This window comes from Balearica regulorum, chromosome 2 (assembly GCF_011004875.1).
Source record: "Balearica regulorum gibbericeps isolate bBalReg1 chromosome 2, bBalReg1.pri, whole genome shotgun sequence".
Classification (NCBI taxonomy): Eukaryota; Metazoa; Chordata; class Aves; order Gruiformes; family Gruidae; genus Balearica; species Balearica regulorum.
The window spans coordinates 95,404,169-95,417,161 of record NC_046185.1 but is presented as its reverse complement, the minus strand read 5'-3'; the positions used below and the strand labels follow the sequence as shown (position 1 = coordinate 95,417,161).

Here is a 12,993-nt window from a genome sequence, read left to right as displayed (position 1 = left end):
TGTTGGTTTTGTGTGGCAAGGTTTTGGTAGCGGGGGGGCTACAGGGGTGGCTTCTGTGAGAAGCTGCTAGAAGCTTCCCCTGTGTCTGACAGAGCCAATGCCAGCCGGCTCCAAGACAGACCCGCCGTTGGCCAAGGCCAAGCCAATCAGCGCCTCTGTGATAACATATTTAAGAAAGAGAAAAACAGTTAGAGAGCGCTTTTTCAGCCAGAGAGAGGAGTGAGAAGATGTAAGAACATCTGCAGACACCAAGGTCAGTGCAGAAGGAGGGGGAGGAGGTGCTCCAGGCGCTGGAGCAAGATTCCCCTGCAGCCCGTGGTGAAGACCATGGTGAAGCAGGCTGTCCCCATGCAGCCCATGGAGGGAGGATGAGGGGGTGTAGCGATTCCACCTGCAGCCCGTGGAGGACCCCATGATAGAGCAGGTGGAGACACCTGAAGGAGGCTGTGGCCCCGTGGGAAGCCCACGCTGGAGCAAGCTCCTGGCAGGACCTGTGGATCCGTGGAGAGAGGAGCCCATGCCAGAGCAGGTTTGCTGACAGGACTTGTGACCCCGTGGGGGACCCACGCTGGAGCAGTTTGCTCCTGAAGGTCTGCACCCTGTGGAGGAGACTCACGTTGGAGAAGGTCGTAAAGGACTGTCTCCCGTGAGAGGGACCCCACGCTGGAGCAGGGTGGGGTCGATGAGTCCTCCTCCTGAGGATGAAGAAGCAGCAGAAACACTGCATGAGGAACTGACCGTAACCCCCACTCCCCGTCCCCCTGTGCCGCTGGGGGGGGCGGAGGTTGAAGCCGGGAGTGAAGTTGGGCCCAGGAAGATGGGAGGGGTGGGGGGAGGTGTTTTTAAGATTTGGTTTTATTTCTTATTCTTCTACTCTGTTTTGCTTAGTAATAAACAAGATGAATTCCCTCTCTAAGTTCGGTCTGTTTTGCTCATGATGATAATTAGAGAATGATCTCTCCCTGTCCTTATCTCGACCCGTAAGTTTTCTTTTTTTTCATTGTACCTTTTCTCCCCTGTCTAATGAAAGAGGGGAGTGATAGAGCGGCTCTGGTGGGCACCTGGCCCTCAGCCAGGGTCAACCCACGACAGAAGCCAAATGCTGTTCAGCTGGTGCTGTGAGCAAGAATCTGCAATGTCTGTGTGAGCTGGACAGTGAAGGGTCAGTGATGGAGAATCTCGAGAGCCGGAAATCTGATGCTTTAGAGATTAAATTCCCCCTTTTTGGGCAGCTGACACCTTCTGCAGCAGCTTCTGCTACAGATGCTCTAGGGGAGTCCCCGCACCATGTGAAGGTGAAGGCTGGTCTCTTTGCTGTGGTTGGCCTGGGGGATCCTGCAGGCATGCCCCAGGGTATAAGGAGCCTGATGAATCTGGCTCAGAGCATCTTGGCTGCTACAGGATCGATTTGAAGTAGAAGTGCTTAAACTAGCACTGGGTTTGTTTTTCATCTGGTGAGTCTTCCATCAGATAACAAACCAAGAAGCTTGGTGGCAGGAATTTGGGGTTTAGTCATGCTTTTGTTGTGTGGTTGCAGTGGAACAGAGCTGAGCAAATGGACTCCTGTGTGAGTGCTGCTGCTGAGTGCAGTTTTGTTAGATTCTTCTCAAGGTATGGCTCTTATGGGAATCATGGGGAGAGGTGAATCTAAAGAGGTACTGACATGAGGAGAAAAACTGAGCTTGTGTCTGCATTGTGATACTCTTCTATTAGTTATGAAGACCTAAAACAGAGCAATGGTGGTGACTTGGATGCACTGCTTCCAAAACAGCATCACGCTTTAGAGTTGAGCCCTGATCTGGGGAGTGGTGGCTAAAGCTGTGATGAACCCCTGACCTTCCTTTCTTTTTTTTCTTTCCAAATCAGAGTATAATACAAATGGCTGAAACAGCAGCATGTTAAATGTGCTCTAGCCCATTTTATGGCACTTGTTGGTTCATGTTCAACAGTGGTAAGCCTCCCTAAAGCCAGTCAAGCCTCAAAGACTTGCTCACCTTTGCTGGGATGTCAGGTGAGAATCTTCCTGCACAGGAGGGAAGCAAGGGACTATCCCTTGCCACTAGCTGTTGGCCGCTCTGCGGTGTTGGTCATTTGTGCAGCAGGGATGCTCTTGCTGCTCAGGAATCTGAGCTGCAGCATGTGGGTGTGTAGCATGGAGGCCATGTGTCAGATCCTGTGTAGCCAGCTGTGAGCCACAGCTGCCCTAGCTGTACATGCTGAACCTCTCCAAGCTGAGCCATGCAGCCCAATGCTTGCTACTGTCCTTTGTAAGCCTGTGCTCAGCTCCAGGACCCTCCTGTGGCTGTGATTCCTGCCCCTACCTTTCCAAATCAGAACTCAACTCTACTCCTTATCCTCCCCTACACTTCAAGTCTTTCCAATGGGTTTCCATGCTCTCCAACCCAAGATCCTAATCCCATGTGCTACCCTATACTTGGTTATCTACCTACTCATCAGCTATGCCAGCTGCAAAGGCTCTTGGAATGAGAGGGTTTGGGGATGTGCCACACCTGGGAGTGAAATTTGTTTACTTTTCCTGGGGCTTCGGGCTCAAAGCAATGAACAGTTTGTCTTCTGCTACTGTAAAATGTGTGTCAGCATGACTGATATTTCATATTTTAAAAAATGCTCATTTAACTAGTTTCCTTCAATCTTTTTCCCCCTCCCTTCCCCCCCCCCCCCCCTTTAAACTTTGGATATATCCTAGAATCATGAGGAAAAATGAGGAAAAAAATTATTTCATTATGAATTTATTGAGAAGCAAGAAAAGCACATAGCTTAGGTACAGAATGATTCACATACCACTTAAAAGACATTAAAGAGCAAATTATTCCAGGTAGACTCCAGAAGACTCAAGTGATATGAATCTAGTGACAGGACATGAATAACTAGAAAAAAGGTGTGTTCATCCTATTTGGTCTTTGTTCTGTGGTTATAACAAAATCTATACTAGTGGAGGCTCCAGACAGGCCCCAGGGAAGATTAAAAATGTTGAGTGCTGTAATTGCAGAATATGTGATACATGTAAAAGTCATCCTTAGTCTGTGTTAAAAATGGATACCTCCATAACTTACTGAAAAAAAAAAAATGTTTAGCCTCTTGCTGGTTCTGCCTCATGCCATTTTCATCCTAAGATGAAAATGTTGGTATCAGATACTTTCTACTTGCAGCTGTATATATTAGAAGCAAAAAGTGGGCTACAGTGTGCATTTAGAGATAAAATTACCACTAGAGGGTCTAGTGACTTCTTGAAAACAGTGAATTATAAAGAGGAATAGCATCAGAACCACCATGTGGGGATTATTTCCTTTAGAATCACTGTAGCATGCAAGCAGCTCACTTGGCTGGAATAGCTTTGGTAGTCTGTAGCTTTCATGAAATCGGTTTGTTGCTAATAATACTCTAAATAATTTTTCACAGTAAAATCGGCACAAGCAACAGTGACGTGATCTTCATTAGTCAGCTTTGCTGAAATAGTGTAATCTCCCTATATGAGACAAACATAAAGCAAGAGATTAGCTCACCAGTAGTATAAAACTACTGCTGTTTCTAAGACAGAGTCCTCTTCCTAGAAACAGAATAACACTTTTCACATCAAATTCCTCCAAAACATTTCTTGTCCAAATGTTTCAGAACTGGTGAAGGACTTGCCCGTATATTCTGCCAAAATAGTCTCATCAGGGATATCAATGCTGACAGCACAAGGTCAAAATTAAAACAGTGCAAGGAGAACAAAATGTTTTGATGCGTAAAAATTCCTTTAGAATCTGTGTAACTTTACATGTTTCTTATGAACAAGCACAGTATGGCCTGTGCTGTTTAGTAACTTTAAGGGAAGAGGCGCTCAGTTGTCTGGCACTTCTCCTCCTTGGATCTTGTTGTTCAGTGTATACACTGTTATCGATATGAATTTTTATAAGACCACCTTGGGAGATCTATATGTATAGATGACTCAGTCTGTGATTAATTCCTATATAATAAAACAAGCAGTAGCTTAGTTTCAAATTGTGTAGTTAAAACTGCTAATTCAGGCTTTGAGGAGAACTTGTAGCATTGCAGTGTAAAAAATCTCAACTTCAAAGAAGCCATGGCTGTCTTGTATTGGTCAAAACTGCTCTCTCCAGACACTTGGGGAAGCACTGAGCAGGGGAGGTGACAAGGCTCACTTAAGAGGTTTGGAAGAAGAGGTGAACTAGATTTCACTCTAGATTGCTGGCACTGCAGTATTTCTTTGTTTTTTCTGGAGTGTGGAGGGGAGCAAAACCTGGGGTAGGAGATCTTGGCAAGCAATGGCCTCCTGGCTTTGAACCATAGAAAGATCTTGCCCTGCTCAGAATACTTTGGGTTGTGGAATAGAAGGGAGGCACAGCTAGAATGAGTCAGGTTTCTTGGCATTTGCTGTTTACCATGGGATTTCTAAAGCAATAACTGGTCTTCAGAGAGGTTCAAGTTAAGTCTAACATCCACATTTAGAGAGGCCCAATGGCAATGTGCTCATGCGAATACAGCCTTGTAATTGCTGTGCAGACTGTACAAATGTCCTTCAGGCTGATCAGATGAGGCTGTTGTTTGTAATGAGCAGAAGATAACTGCTGTATAAAATAACTCCTTATTGCCAGCATGGAAGGATGGCATTATTTGTATGATTGATTAATTAACAATAAAAGGCTTCCTATTCCCTTTCTAACAAGCATGTTAATTCTCCAAAAGCTTATAGTTTAATTCATGGAAGAGAGTATGTAATAACTCATTTTGATTGCTCATTAGTGATTAGATTTTTTCTTCCTCTAGAGTAATTTTTTCCTCATGGGGTAAAAATTGTTAAGAGGTTTGTGAATAGTCCTAAGAATTTCTGGCTCCCAATTAAGTTAATTTGCCCAGAACTGGAGTTTTACTGGTCTGTGTATTTCTAGGGCTTCCTCCTTGGTCTAAAAACCTATTTCTCAGTTTTTCTAGGGACTTTACTACATAAGCGTCCTCAGTATGTTAGTAAAGCTGCTCGTGGAGCAGGATGCTGACTGATACGATCTTGGGCACTCCAGTGTGAGAGATCAAGAGGCATTGCTCAACACAGCATGTCTAGATGTAGCCTTTAGGGAAGCAGGCTGGTAAGGGTGGGATAACAGCTTGCATAAGGGGGCCCAGCTCCCCGTGTGAAAGTCTTGGGAAATTCAGGTTGTGGTTGCTGCTATTGCCAAGGGAAGACTGAGGTGTACGACTTGGTAGCTTTTACAGAGTTTTGATCCTCCCAGAAGCCAGCTATCCTTGTTATCACCTCTGCAGGTCTTGGCAAGCCTGGCTCTCAGACTAGTGTCCTTGTTCTGTATCTTTGTTCTGATCTTATCTTTTCCTGCACCTGGATGAATCCAGTGCTGAGCAGACCCCAGAGCTCATATTGAGGCTCTGATACAGGTTTTATGTCTGCTGCTGAAGAACTGAGAGCTCATGCTGTGCTCTTCTTCCTCTGTGTAAGTAAATTTAAAGGAGTGTTTGACCACCTGAATGGTGTGCTTTCACAGTGGTGACTGTGATCCTTTCTTCACCACATTCTTAACCAGATACCTTGATCCAGATTTTGCCTTCTCCCCTTCAATCCAGTCTCTTTGTGTACGTGGCTAAAAATTCTTTGTTATTTACTGGTCAAACATATCTTCATGTTGCATACAGTTGAGAGACTGGTGTGTTCAGCATCTGAGACCCATCTTGCTTTGCAATATTATTCAATTGATGTTCTAGAAGGAGACTTAGCTGAGTGTGGAGAAGGCTGCTTGTAAAGACCATCTGTAATGGATGACCAGGGAATTCAGAGCAGTGTCTGGAGTACAGCCCGTTTTCTCACCTAAGAAATTTTTTTCTTTAAGGCTCTATAAGTCCAGAGAAAGTGTTCTTGGCCCAATAGCTTATACTTTCTAGGTTGTAACTGAAGACCTCTGTCTCTAACAAACACCATATATATATACAGTGCAACACATACAATTGTAATAGTTATCTAAATTGCTTTTTATAGCCATTGAGGATGAATGAGCTTCTCCAAATTGTTCAGCCCACTAAGGAGTGAGCTGCATTGCAGCCTTGGTCACTCAAGAGTTGCTTGGAGCTGATTCTTTTCTTGCTGTTTTAAGACTAATAGAGAGGGGAGCTGACTAAAGAACTGTCTGGCTGCATGATGTAGTACTGGTAGAGGGGATCTGCTATCCTAAGAAAACCTGTCCATCTCTGGATAATGGTGGCTCTCTAATGCTTTAAGCAGAGCCACTTAATTTCATATCAAAAACATGTAAACACTATCAGATCCAGTGTGCCAGCTGGAGGAGCTTGGAATATGTTGATGTTATTGCTGGCAGTTCTCTGACCATACCTCATCCAGAAAGTCCTTCTGCTTGGGATCACAGCTGTCATGATCTTACCTGTGGGATTTCTTTGATTCCCAATGTGACTGGTCCCTCATAGTAGAGATGTTCTGAAACATAAAAATGGTGATGGGTGGTTAGACATGCAGCACATAAAGGAAACAAGCAGCTGATCATAGACGCTCTTTTGTCACTGGAGCATTTTGAAGTGCAATTACAAGTGTTATGTCTTGCTAACAGCCCTCCTGAGAGAAATGTCAGGATTTGTACTGCATTATGGGCAAATCAGGGCAGAGTCTGGGCTCAAGGAGGACCTGTAGTCCCTTTCTGAGCAGAGGACAGGGTCATTTCTTTGCACAACAGGGTGGGTGTTCCTATATCAGCATGCATCTTGCAAATGAGGAAATGAAAGGGGAGGGAAACTGCCAGACACAAGTCCTTTTAGCATGATCTATTAAACACCTGCAGGTGCAATAGTTGAACTATACTGTTTTAGTAACTTTAAGAAGAACCAACCTGAGCTGAGTTTTTCTGGAAGTGTGGACTACTGACTGCTTGCTGAACGTGACCTTAAAGTATTAAGAACATGTCTACCTCACTGCTGAGGGTGCATTCACAATGAAGCTACATGATGTGCTAAAGCCATCAAAAATTGTGTTGGTGACTGGAATAGAGCCCAGGAGTTCCACCTTCCAATCCTCATCTCCTTAATTGCAAGGCATGCTTGCTCTTTGCTGTTGAAGAAAGGGCAACTTTGGCATTAATGGACAGAATTAGCATGCTGTTCTGCAGTTCCTCCTACTTTTTCATAGCTTACTGGGCCAAACTGTGCAGACTTGACTGAAAATAAAATTTGTAGATGTTTCAGTATTTCAGAATTTCTTGCACAACTTGCCTCCCACAAGTTGTGGAAAAGTCTAAGAACTGTTTCTCTTTTGTAGGTATCATGAAATAGTCTTTACTTTGACAGTGACAGAGGAGTGTTTGATCATATTTATACGAGTATGTGCTGGCATCTTGATGCTCGTTGTTTTAGTCCAGTCTTGCTGTGCTGGTTTAAACTGTTGCTTGTGAAAGGTTGGACAAAAGGTTTGTAACATGTTTGTCATATGGTCCATCCCACCATGCAGTAGGTATTCCACTTGGAAAAGAGTCTGCAGAAGGTCTTCCCCACGCATGCTATGAAATGTTAGTCAATGCCTTGTAACAAACTTATATGAAAGAATCATGACTATAAGATAAACTCAGAAAAGAGTAGGAGAAACCTGAGATATCACCAATGTTCTAAACCTTTGCATTAATGAGGCGTTTGTTAAATGTCCTGATGATAATGGGAGGTAGAGAAGATGCAGAACTTCTCAGTGTTGCCCTGAAAAACCTAATACCAAACAGAGTAGAACAAGTATGTTTTTGGCTTGTCACTCTCAAACTGATCAACTATGCTGCAGAACTCATACTGTATTCATTCCTTTCTGCATCCCTGGCTACTTGACCTGGACACCAAGAAGTCTTTTCCTTTTCAAAGAGCTGTTACTATCACTGCTTGCTTCTGTGCACGAAGCAAGAGCCCTGGAGTCTGACACATCTCTACCACAGAGAGCGGTGACTCAAGAATTTTAAAAATACAGTACAGCCCACTTCTCAGTTCACAACTTTACTAGAGTCTAAATAGGAGTTAAAGGCACTGGGTGGCTTGAGTGACAAGTGGCTCCCTTGGGACTTGAGATGTATGTGTGCTAAGCCAGATTGTGAGCTGTGCCCTCAGGATGGTGTGGACCATGGTTTGTGTCCTTTCATTCAGTAGAAAGCCTTGTTTGACTGTCTCTCCTTCAGTCAACTCTGAGCCTAGCAAATCTTGGATGGCAGCAGGGGAGAGTGGAGGGGAAACTGGGCTGTGAACAATCACCCTTCCCCAGAGTCCTTCACAGGGACATGGAAACTCCTCTTGGATCGTGTGACTTGTTAGGGTCTCACCTAGGCTGTTGGAAAGCCATCCAGAATCTAAACATACAGATATAGTGCTCAAGTTTTGCAAAGCCTATATTTTAAAATGAAGTAGGAGTTGTCAGGCCATAAATTTGCTTCTGAAATGATGGCAATGCTAATCTCTCCTTCAGTGTAGGTAGAAGCTATTCCCCTCCCTGCCCACTTTACTGTGACAAAGTAATGACTGCATCAGAGCTAGATGAATACAGTTTTAAGGCTCTGCCTCAGCCTTTTCTGAGAAGTTTTCCATGATTGCTCTGAGGTGTGGTAGCTATGCCTTTGCTCGCTAATCAATGGAGTCACTCTCATGGGCTGTACTATCTTTTAGGGGGCCTTCAACTGTGGGGCTAGGTGCTGTGTGCCCAGTTTGAGGTCCAGGTCTACTGCTTTATGCTTCAGCACTGCCCTTATTCAGCTCTTTCTAACCAGGGGTCTTGCAGTGGTTCACAGTTATTAATCATATGGAGCTACTAGAGAGAGTCCAGCAAAGAGCCACTGATATGATTAAGGGATTAGAACATTTCACCAACGAGGAGAGGCTGAGGGAGCTGGGACTGTTCAGCCTAGAGAGCAGAAAGTTTAGGAAAGAGCACATCAATATAAACAAATACTTGAAGGGTAAAGAGGATGGAGCCAGGGTCTTCATAGTAGTGCCCAGTGACAGAATAAGAAGTAGTGGGCACAAACTGAAACCAAAAGGTTTCTCCTGAACATCAGGAAAGACTTTTTTTTACTGTGATAGTGACTGAGCATTGGCAGAGGTTGCCCAGAGAGGTTGTGGAGTCTTCAAAAACCCTGCCTGGACACAGTCCTGGGCAACTGGCTGTAGGTGGCCCTGCTTGAGTAGGAAAACAAGGGCAGCTTTCACTTTCAGCTACTTGAGACCTGCCAGGAAATAATATGGATCTATAGCTCTGCTGAATTTTATCATTCATATTCACTTTGGACCATGGCAACCTCTTCAGTACCTATGCTGACTGGATCAGGGTTTTCAAGCCCATTCAATGTTCCCATCACATAAGGATTTCTGCTATAATTCCAGAAGCGTAAACATCCTCCAAGGATTGTAGTTTATCATAGCATCCTTTATATGCTCATATATCTTTCTCCACATTCATACATTTTTACATTCCTCCATAGAAAGAGGATGAACGTGTCTGCTGCAGTAAGTGTAACTGTCAGAAACACTGAGCCTAGCTCATTGAAAGAATTCTGTGGTGTTTTTAGAGGAAGCCCAGATGTAGTTTCAAAAAACATATGAACATTGGGAACAGCATAAATCACGAGTGCATTTCTCCAATTAAAAATTCCCGTCTTTATTGGTCCGCTGGTAAGTTTGTGGTATGTCAAGCATGCTGTCATCAGTGACGTACTTTCAGTCCACCTTCCATTTTCAGCCCTTTTTCTTAAAGACTTAACTGAAGGCGATTTCTATAGAGCATCCTGGAAAACACTTCTAATGTACCACTGATTCAAGGTAATATTGTATTTGGTGTAGCAGCTTTTCACTGTTGTTTCTACCAGAAGTAACTTAGTCCTCTTCCCTGCCAGGGAGCAGGCCTCTAGTAGCTTCCAGTCTGAAGCAGAGCTTTTGAATGTATAAGAACTTCCTGAGGATTACTTCAAGTTACTAGTTATCATTTATTGTGAAGATGCCTCTCATTCCTGACAAAACACCTATAATGAAATTCTCACTCCTCTTTCTCAAATCTTTCTTGCACTGCAAATCTCTAAACGTTCTCACACTCTTGTACTATATAAAGGCCCTGTACATCTGCACCCACCTCTTCCTTTTTCTGTTTTAAATCTTTTTAGAACTTAAATGCTCCTTGTTGGAGTTCTTCTAGGACATGATCTTGCACCCATGCAACTGACACACAACTTCTGTGAGTTTTAGGGATGCAGGAATAATATGGATAACTGCCAGCTTTAGATGTATAGTTGAGTGAGAAAAATGTATATAAATACATAGCTGGATGAGAAACATCCACTCCCTTTACTGGGGAGGAAAAAGTGAGATGAAGGGGCTAAGCAAGACAGCATTGTATATCAGCCCGAAGACCTAGCTTTGTGGAGTGGCTGCTTTCTCAGAAAAATGTATCTAAAATCTCAATGTGATACCCAGTTCTGTAACTTATACCATGTTCTCCACTTTTATTCACAAATACGATTTTAGAAACTTGTTCACTGTAACACCTACCAAAAGAGGCAATAATGTAAAGAATGGAGGTCTGAAGCAAGTTGTTTTTTCTCTATGGTTTGGGAGTGTGCACAAGTGTGTACAAGTTCTCTGATGGTGCCTTTATCAATTGAGACTGAAAGAAAACTTGCAGAGGATGCAACTGTCTTTTTGTCAGGGAGTTTTGTTTAAGCCTATAAGTTGTGGTTGGCACATTGCTAAAGACTACCCTGGGAGGTCTTTTTCTCTGATTTTTAGTGAATGCATTAGGAAACCAGTTAAATCTTATGTAACTATACTCTTTGGAGGAAATGGGGAATAACCAACACTTTCTACTAAAGAGGAAGAGTTGAGTTCATGTTATGCCACAAAGAATTTAGCCGTTTTTGTTGTTGTTGTTCTTAAATGGACAATGGCCCATTTCCTTGCAATCTTTGAGCTAGCGACTTCACAACAGTTGTAGAGCTCAAAGAAAAAGATCTTGGAATCCTGTTTAGGAATCCCAGTGAGCAGTGCCAGATGTGATGTTTGATTAATGTAAATACTGTATGATTATGATGAACATGAAACCTCCAGCTATATTAAATTTCCTAAAGTATTTTCAGTCATGACAAAACTGTAGCATTATAAGAGAACAAAGGAAAAAATGAAACCAAAATACCACCAAACATGCAAGCCTTTGCCACATCAGCTCTAAGTCTCTCTTCCTTGTAACTTCTGCTCTGCTTGTCCATATGAGTGAGTGGACCAACAAAGCCTGTAGCAGAGCTACATTCTGTCTCATTTTGGGAGAGGGAGGAACAGGCAATTTCTGGCGTTCTTGTGGAATGCAAGCAAATTCTGTGTGAAACTATATTTAAACTCAGGTCAGGTCTGGCCAGATGTTGGAAATGTTGCCTGTACAACAGGGGAAAAAGGGGATCAGCATGAAAAGCTTCAGTTGAAAGGGCTATCTGCTCCTCTGTGCCTTTGCTAGGCTGCATACTTGGCCATTCACAATGTTGTCCTACCTGCATAGGTATTGGGTCAGACTTAGAGCTGTGATAATATGGTAAATTATGGCTGTGCTGAATTGCCTCAAACTGGTCTTCAGTTCAATTCTGTGTCCTAAAACATGGCTTAGAATCAAATAATTAAGAAATACTACATTTTCAGTTTGAACCTTAGTCTGAGAAAGCTCACTTCTTTCCCACTGTGATTTTAATTACTAAACAAAAACAACTACTGAACAAGAGGGTGTGGATTAAAAAGTGTGCGGCAGAGGTCCTTGCACTAACTTTTAGGGATGCTTCTAAATGAAGATATACAGTATTATATAAACAATCAACTATGGTTTTATATCATAATGTGCTTCAATTAGTAGAGGCAATCACCTGTCTAAAGGGATTTGGAAACCCCAGGAGGTTTTGGCTTTGCTTAATGTGTGAACAACATTTTGTGCTCAGCTCAGGACTGACTCCATTTCTCCTTAATGTATTCTTTAAAGGATGTTATTTAGTACTTCGTCAGAATAAGATAGTTTTCAGTAGATCTGTGGGTGGTGTTTTCCCCTTGTAATTCAACACACAATTGAAGAAACCTCTGAATTTAATTTTTTTCTATCTGGCTTACAGGATTTACATAATTGCTTGCTCATGCAGCATTTCTCTATTATTCTTTGTGATATTTCCATGCTGTGTGAAATGTCTTAGTAATTTTCCAGGGGCTGTCTTAGCAGTAGCACTGTTCATGGTCTTTAAACTCATAGCCCTTGCACATGAATTACTGCAGTGTTATCAGGATGGAGATCCAAATGAATGGAAGGAAAGTAGAGCTTCTGAAATTAACTAGTGCTCTAACAACTCTGAAACTTTCTGTGCAGATCTCCTTTCACGAAGAGATGATCGTGGTGTAAAAGGGATTTCAAATAACCTTTTGAGATACACGGATATTACAGTCCAGAGGCACACCATGGCTAGCTTCGTACTGCCTGGGCTGTGGCAGAAGGGACCTTGAGGTGCCCAGGCTCACCTTGGACCAAAGATGCCTGCTTTCTGGGGGCAGCTAATGCCACTGTAAACCAACTAGTGTAAGTCTGTTAGCAGTTTGACTGGCATGAACTGAAATCTGACTGCTGCATAGGCATGTGTTGAGCAGAAACAAGACGTAAACCATAGATGGTACCAAGTAGTATCTTAGTCCAAATATCCCTATTTAAGCATAATTCCTCTTAGAGTTAAGAACTGCCTTTAAAGACAGGAAGTGTTACTTGCTTAATAGTGAAGAACGTGTTCAGAACAGCTTGTTTGTTTGCTCAGCCATTTCTTTGACAAAAATAAAGGCCAGTTCTATAATACTTCTTGCTCACATGACAGCCATGTGGCTATAAATAAAGTTTATGAACCTCTCTTGTTGGATGGGGTCACATTACCACAGTTATTTTTTATGGACAGTTATTTTTTTATCCCATGTGTGTGCAATGTTCTGTGATTAAAAGAA

General features: G+C 42.9%; 1 protein-coding gene across 1 annotated transcript in view; it reads right to left on the bottom strand.

The window, feature by feature from the left end:
* Positions 1 to 2,734: 2,734 nt before the first annotated feature.
* Positions 2,735 to 12,993, bottom strand: part of LY86 (lymphocyte antigen 86) — a 29,527-nt gene continuing 19,268 nt past the window's right edge. The window contains exons 4-5 of the mRNA XM_075744981.1: positions 6,408 to 6,460; positions 2,735 to 3,487 (exon numbers count right to left, since the gene is read on the bottom strand). Of these exons, the coding sequence (XP_075601096.1) occupies positions 3,392 to 3,487; positions 6,408 to 6,460 (149 nt within the window). The 3' untranslated portion in view covers positions 2,735 to 3,391. The remainder of the gene's footprint in view (positions 3,488 to 6,407; positions 6,461 to 12,993) is intronic.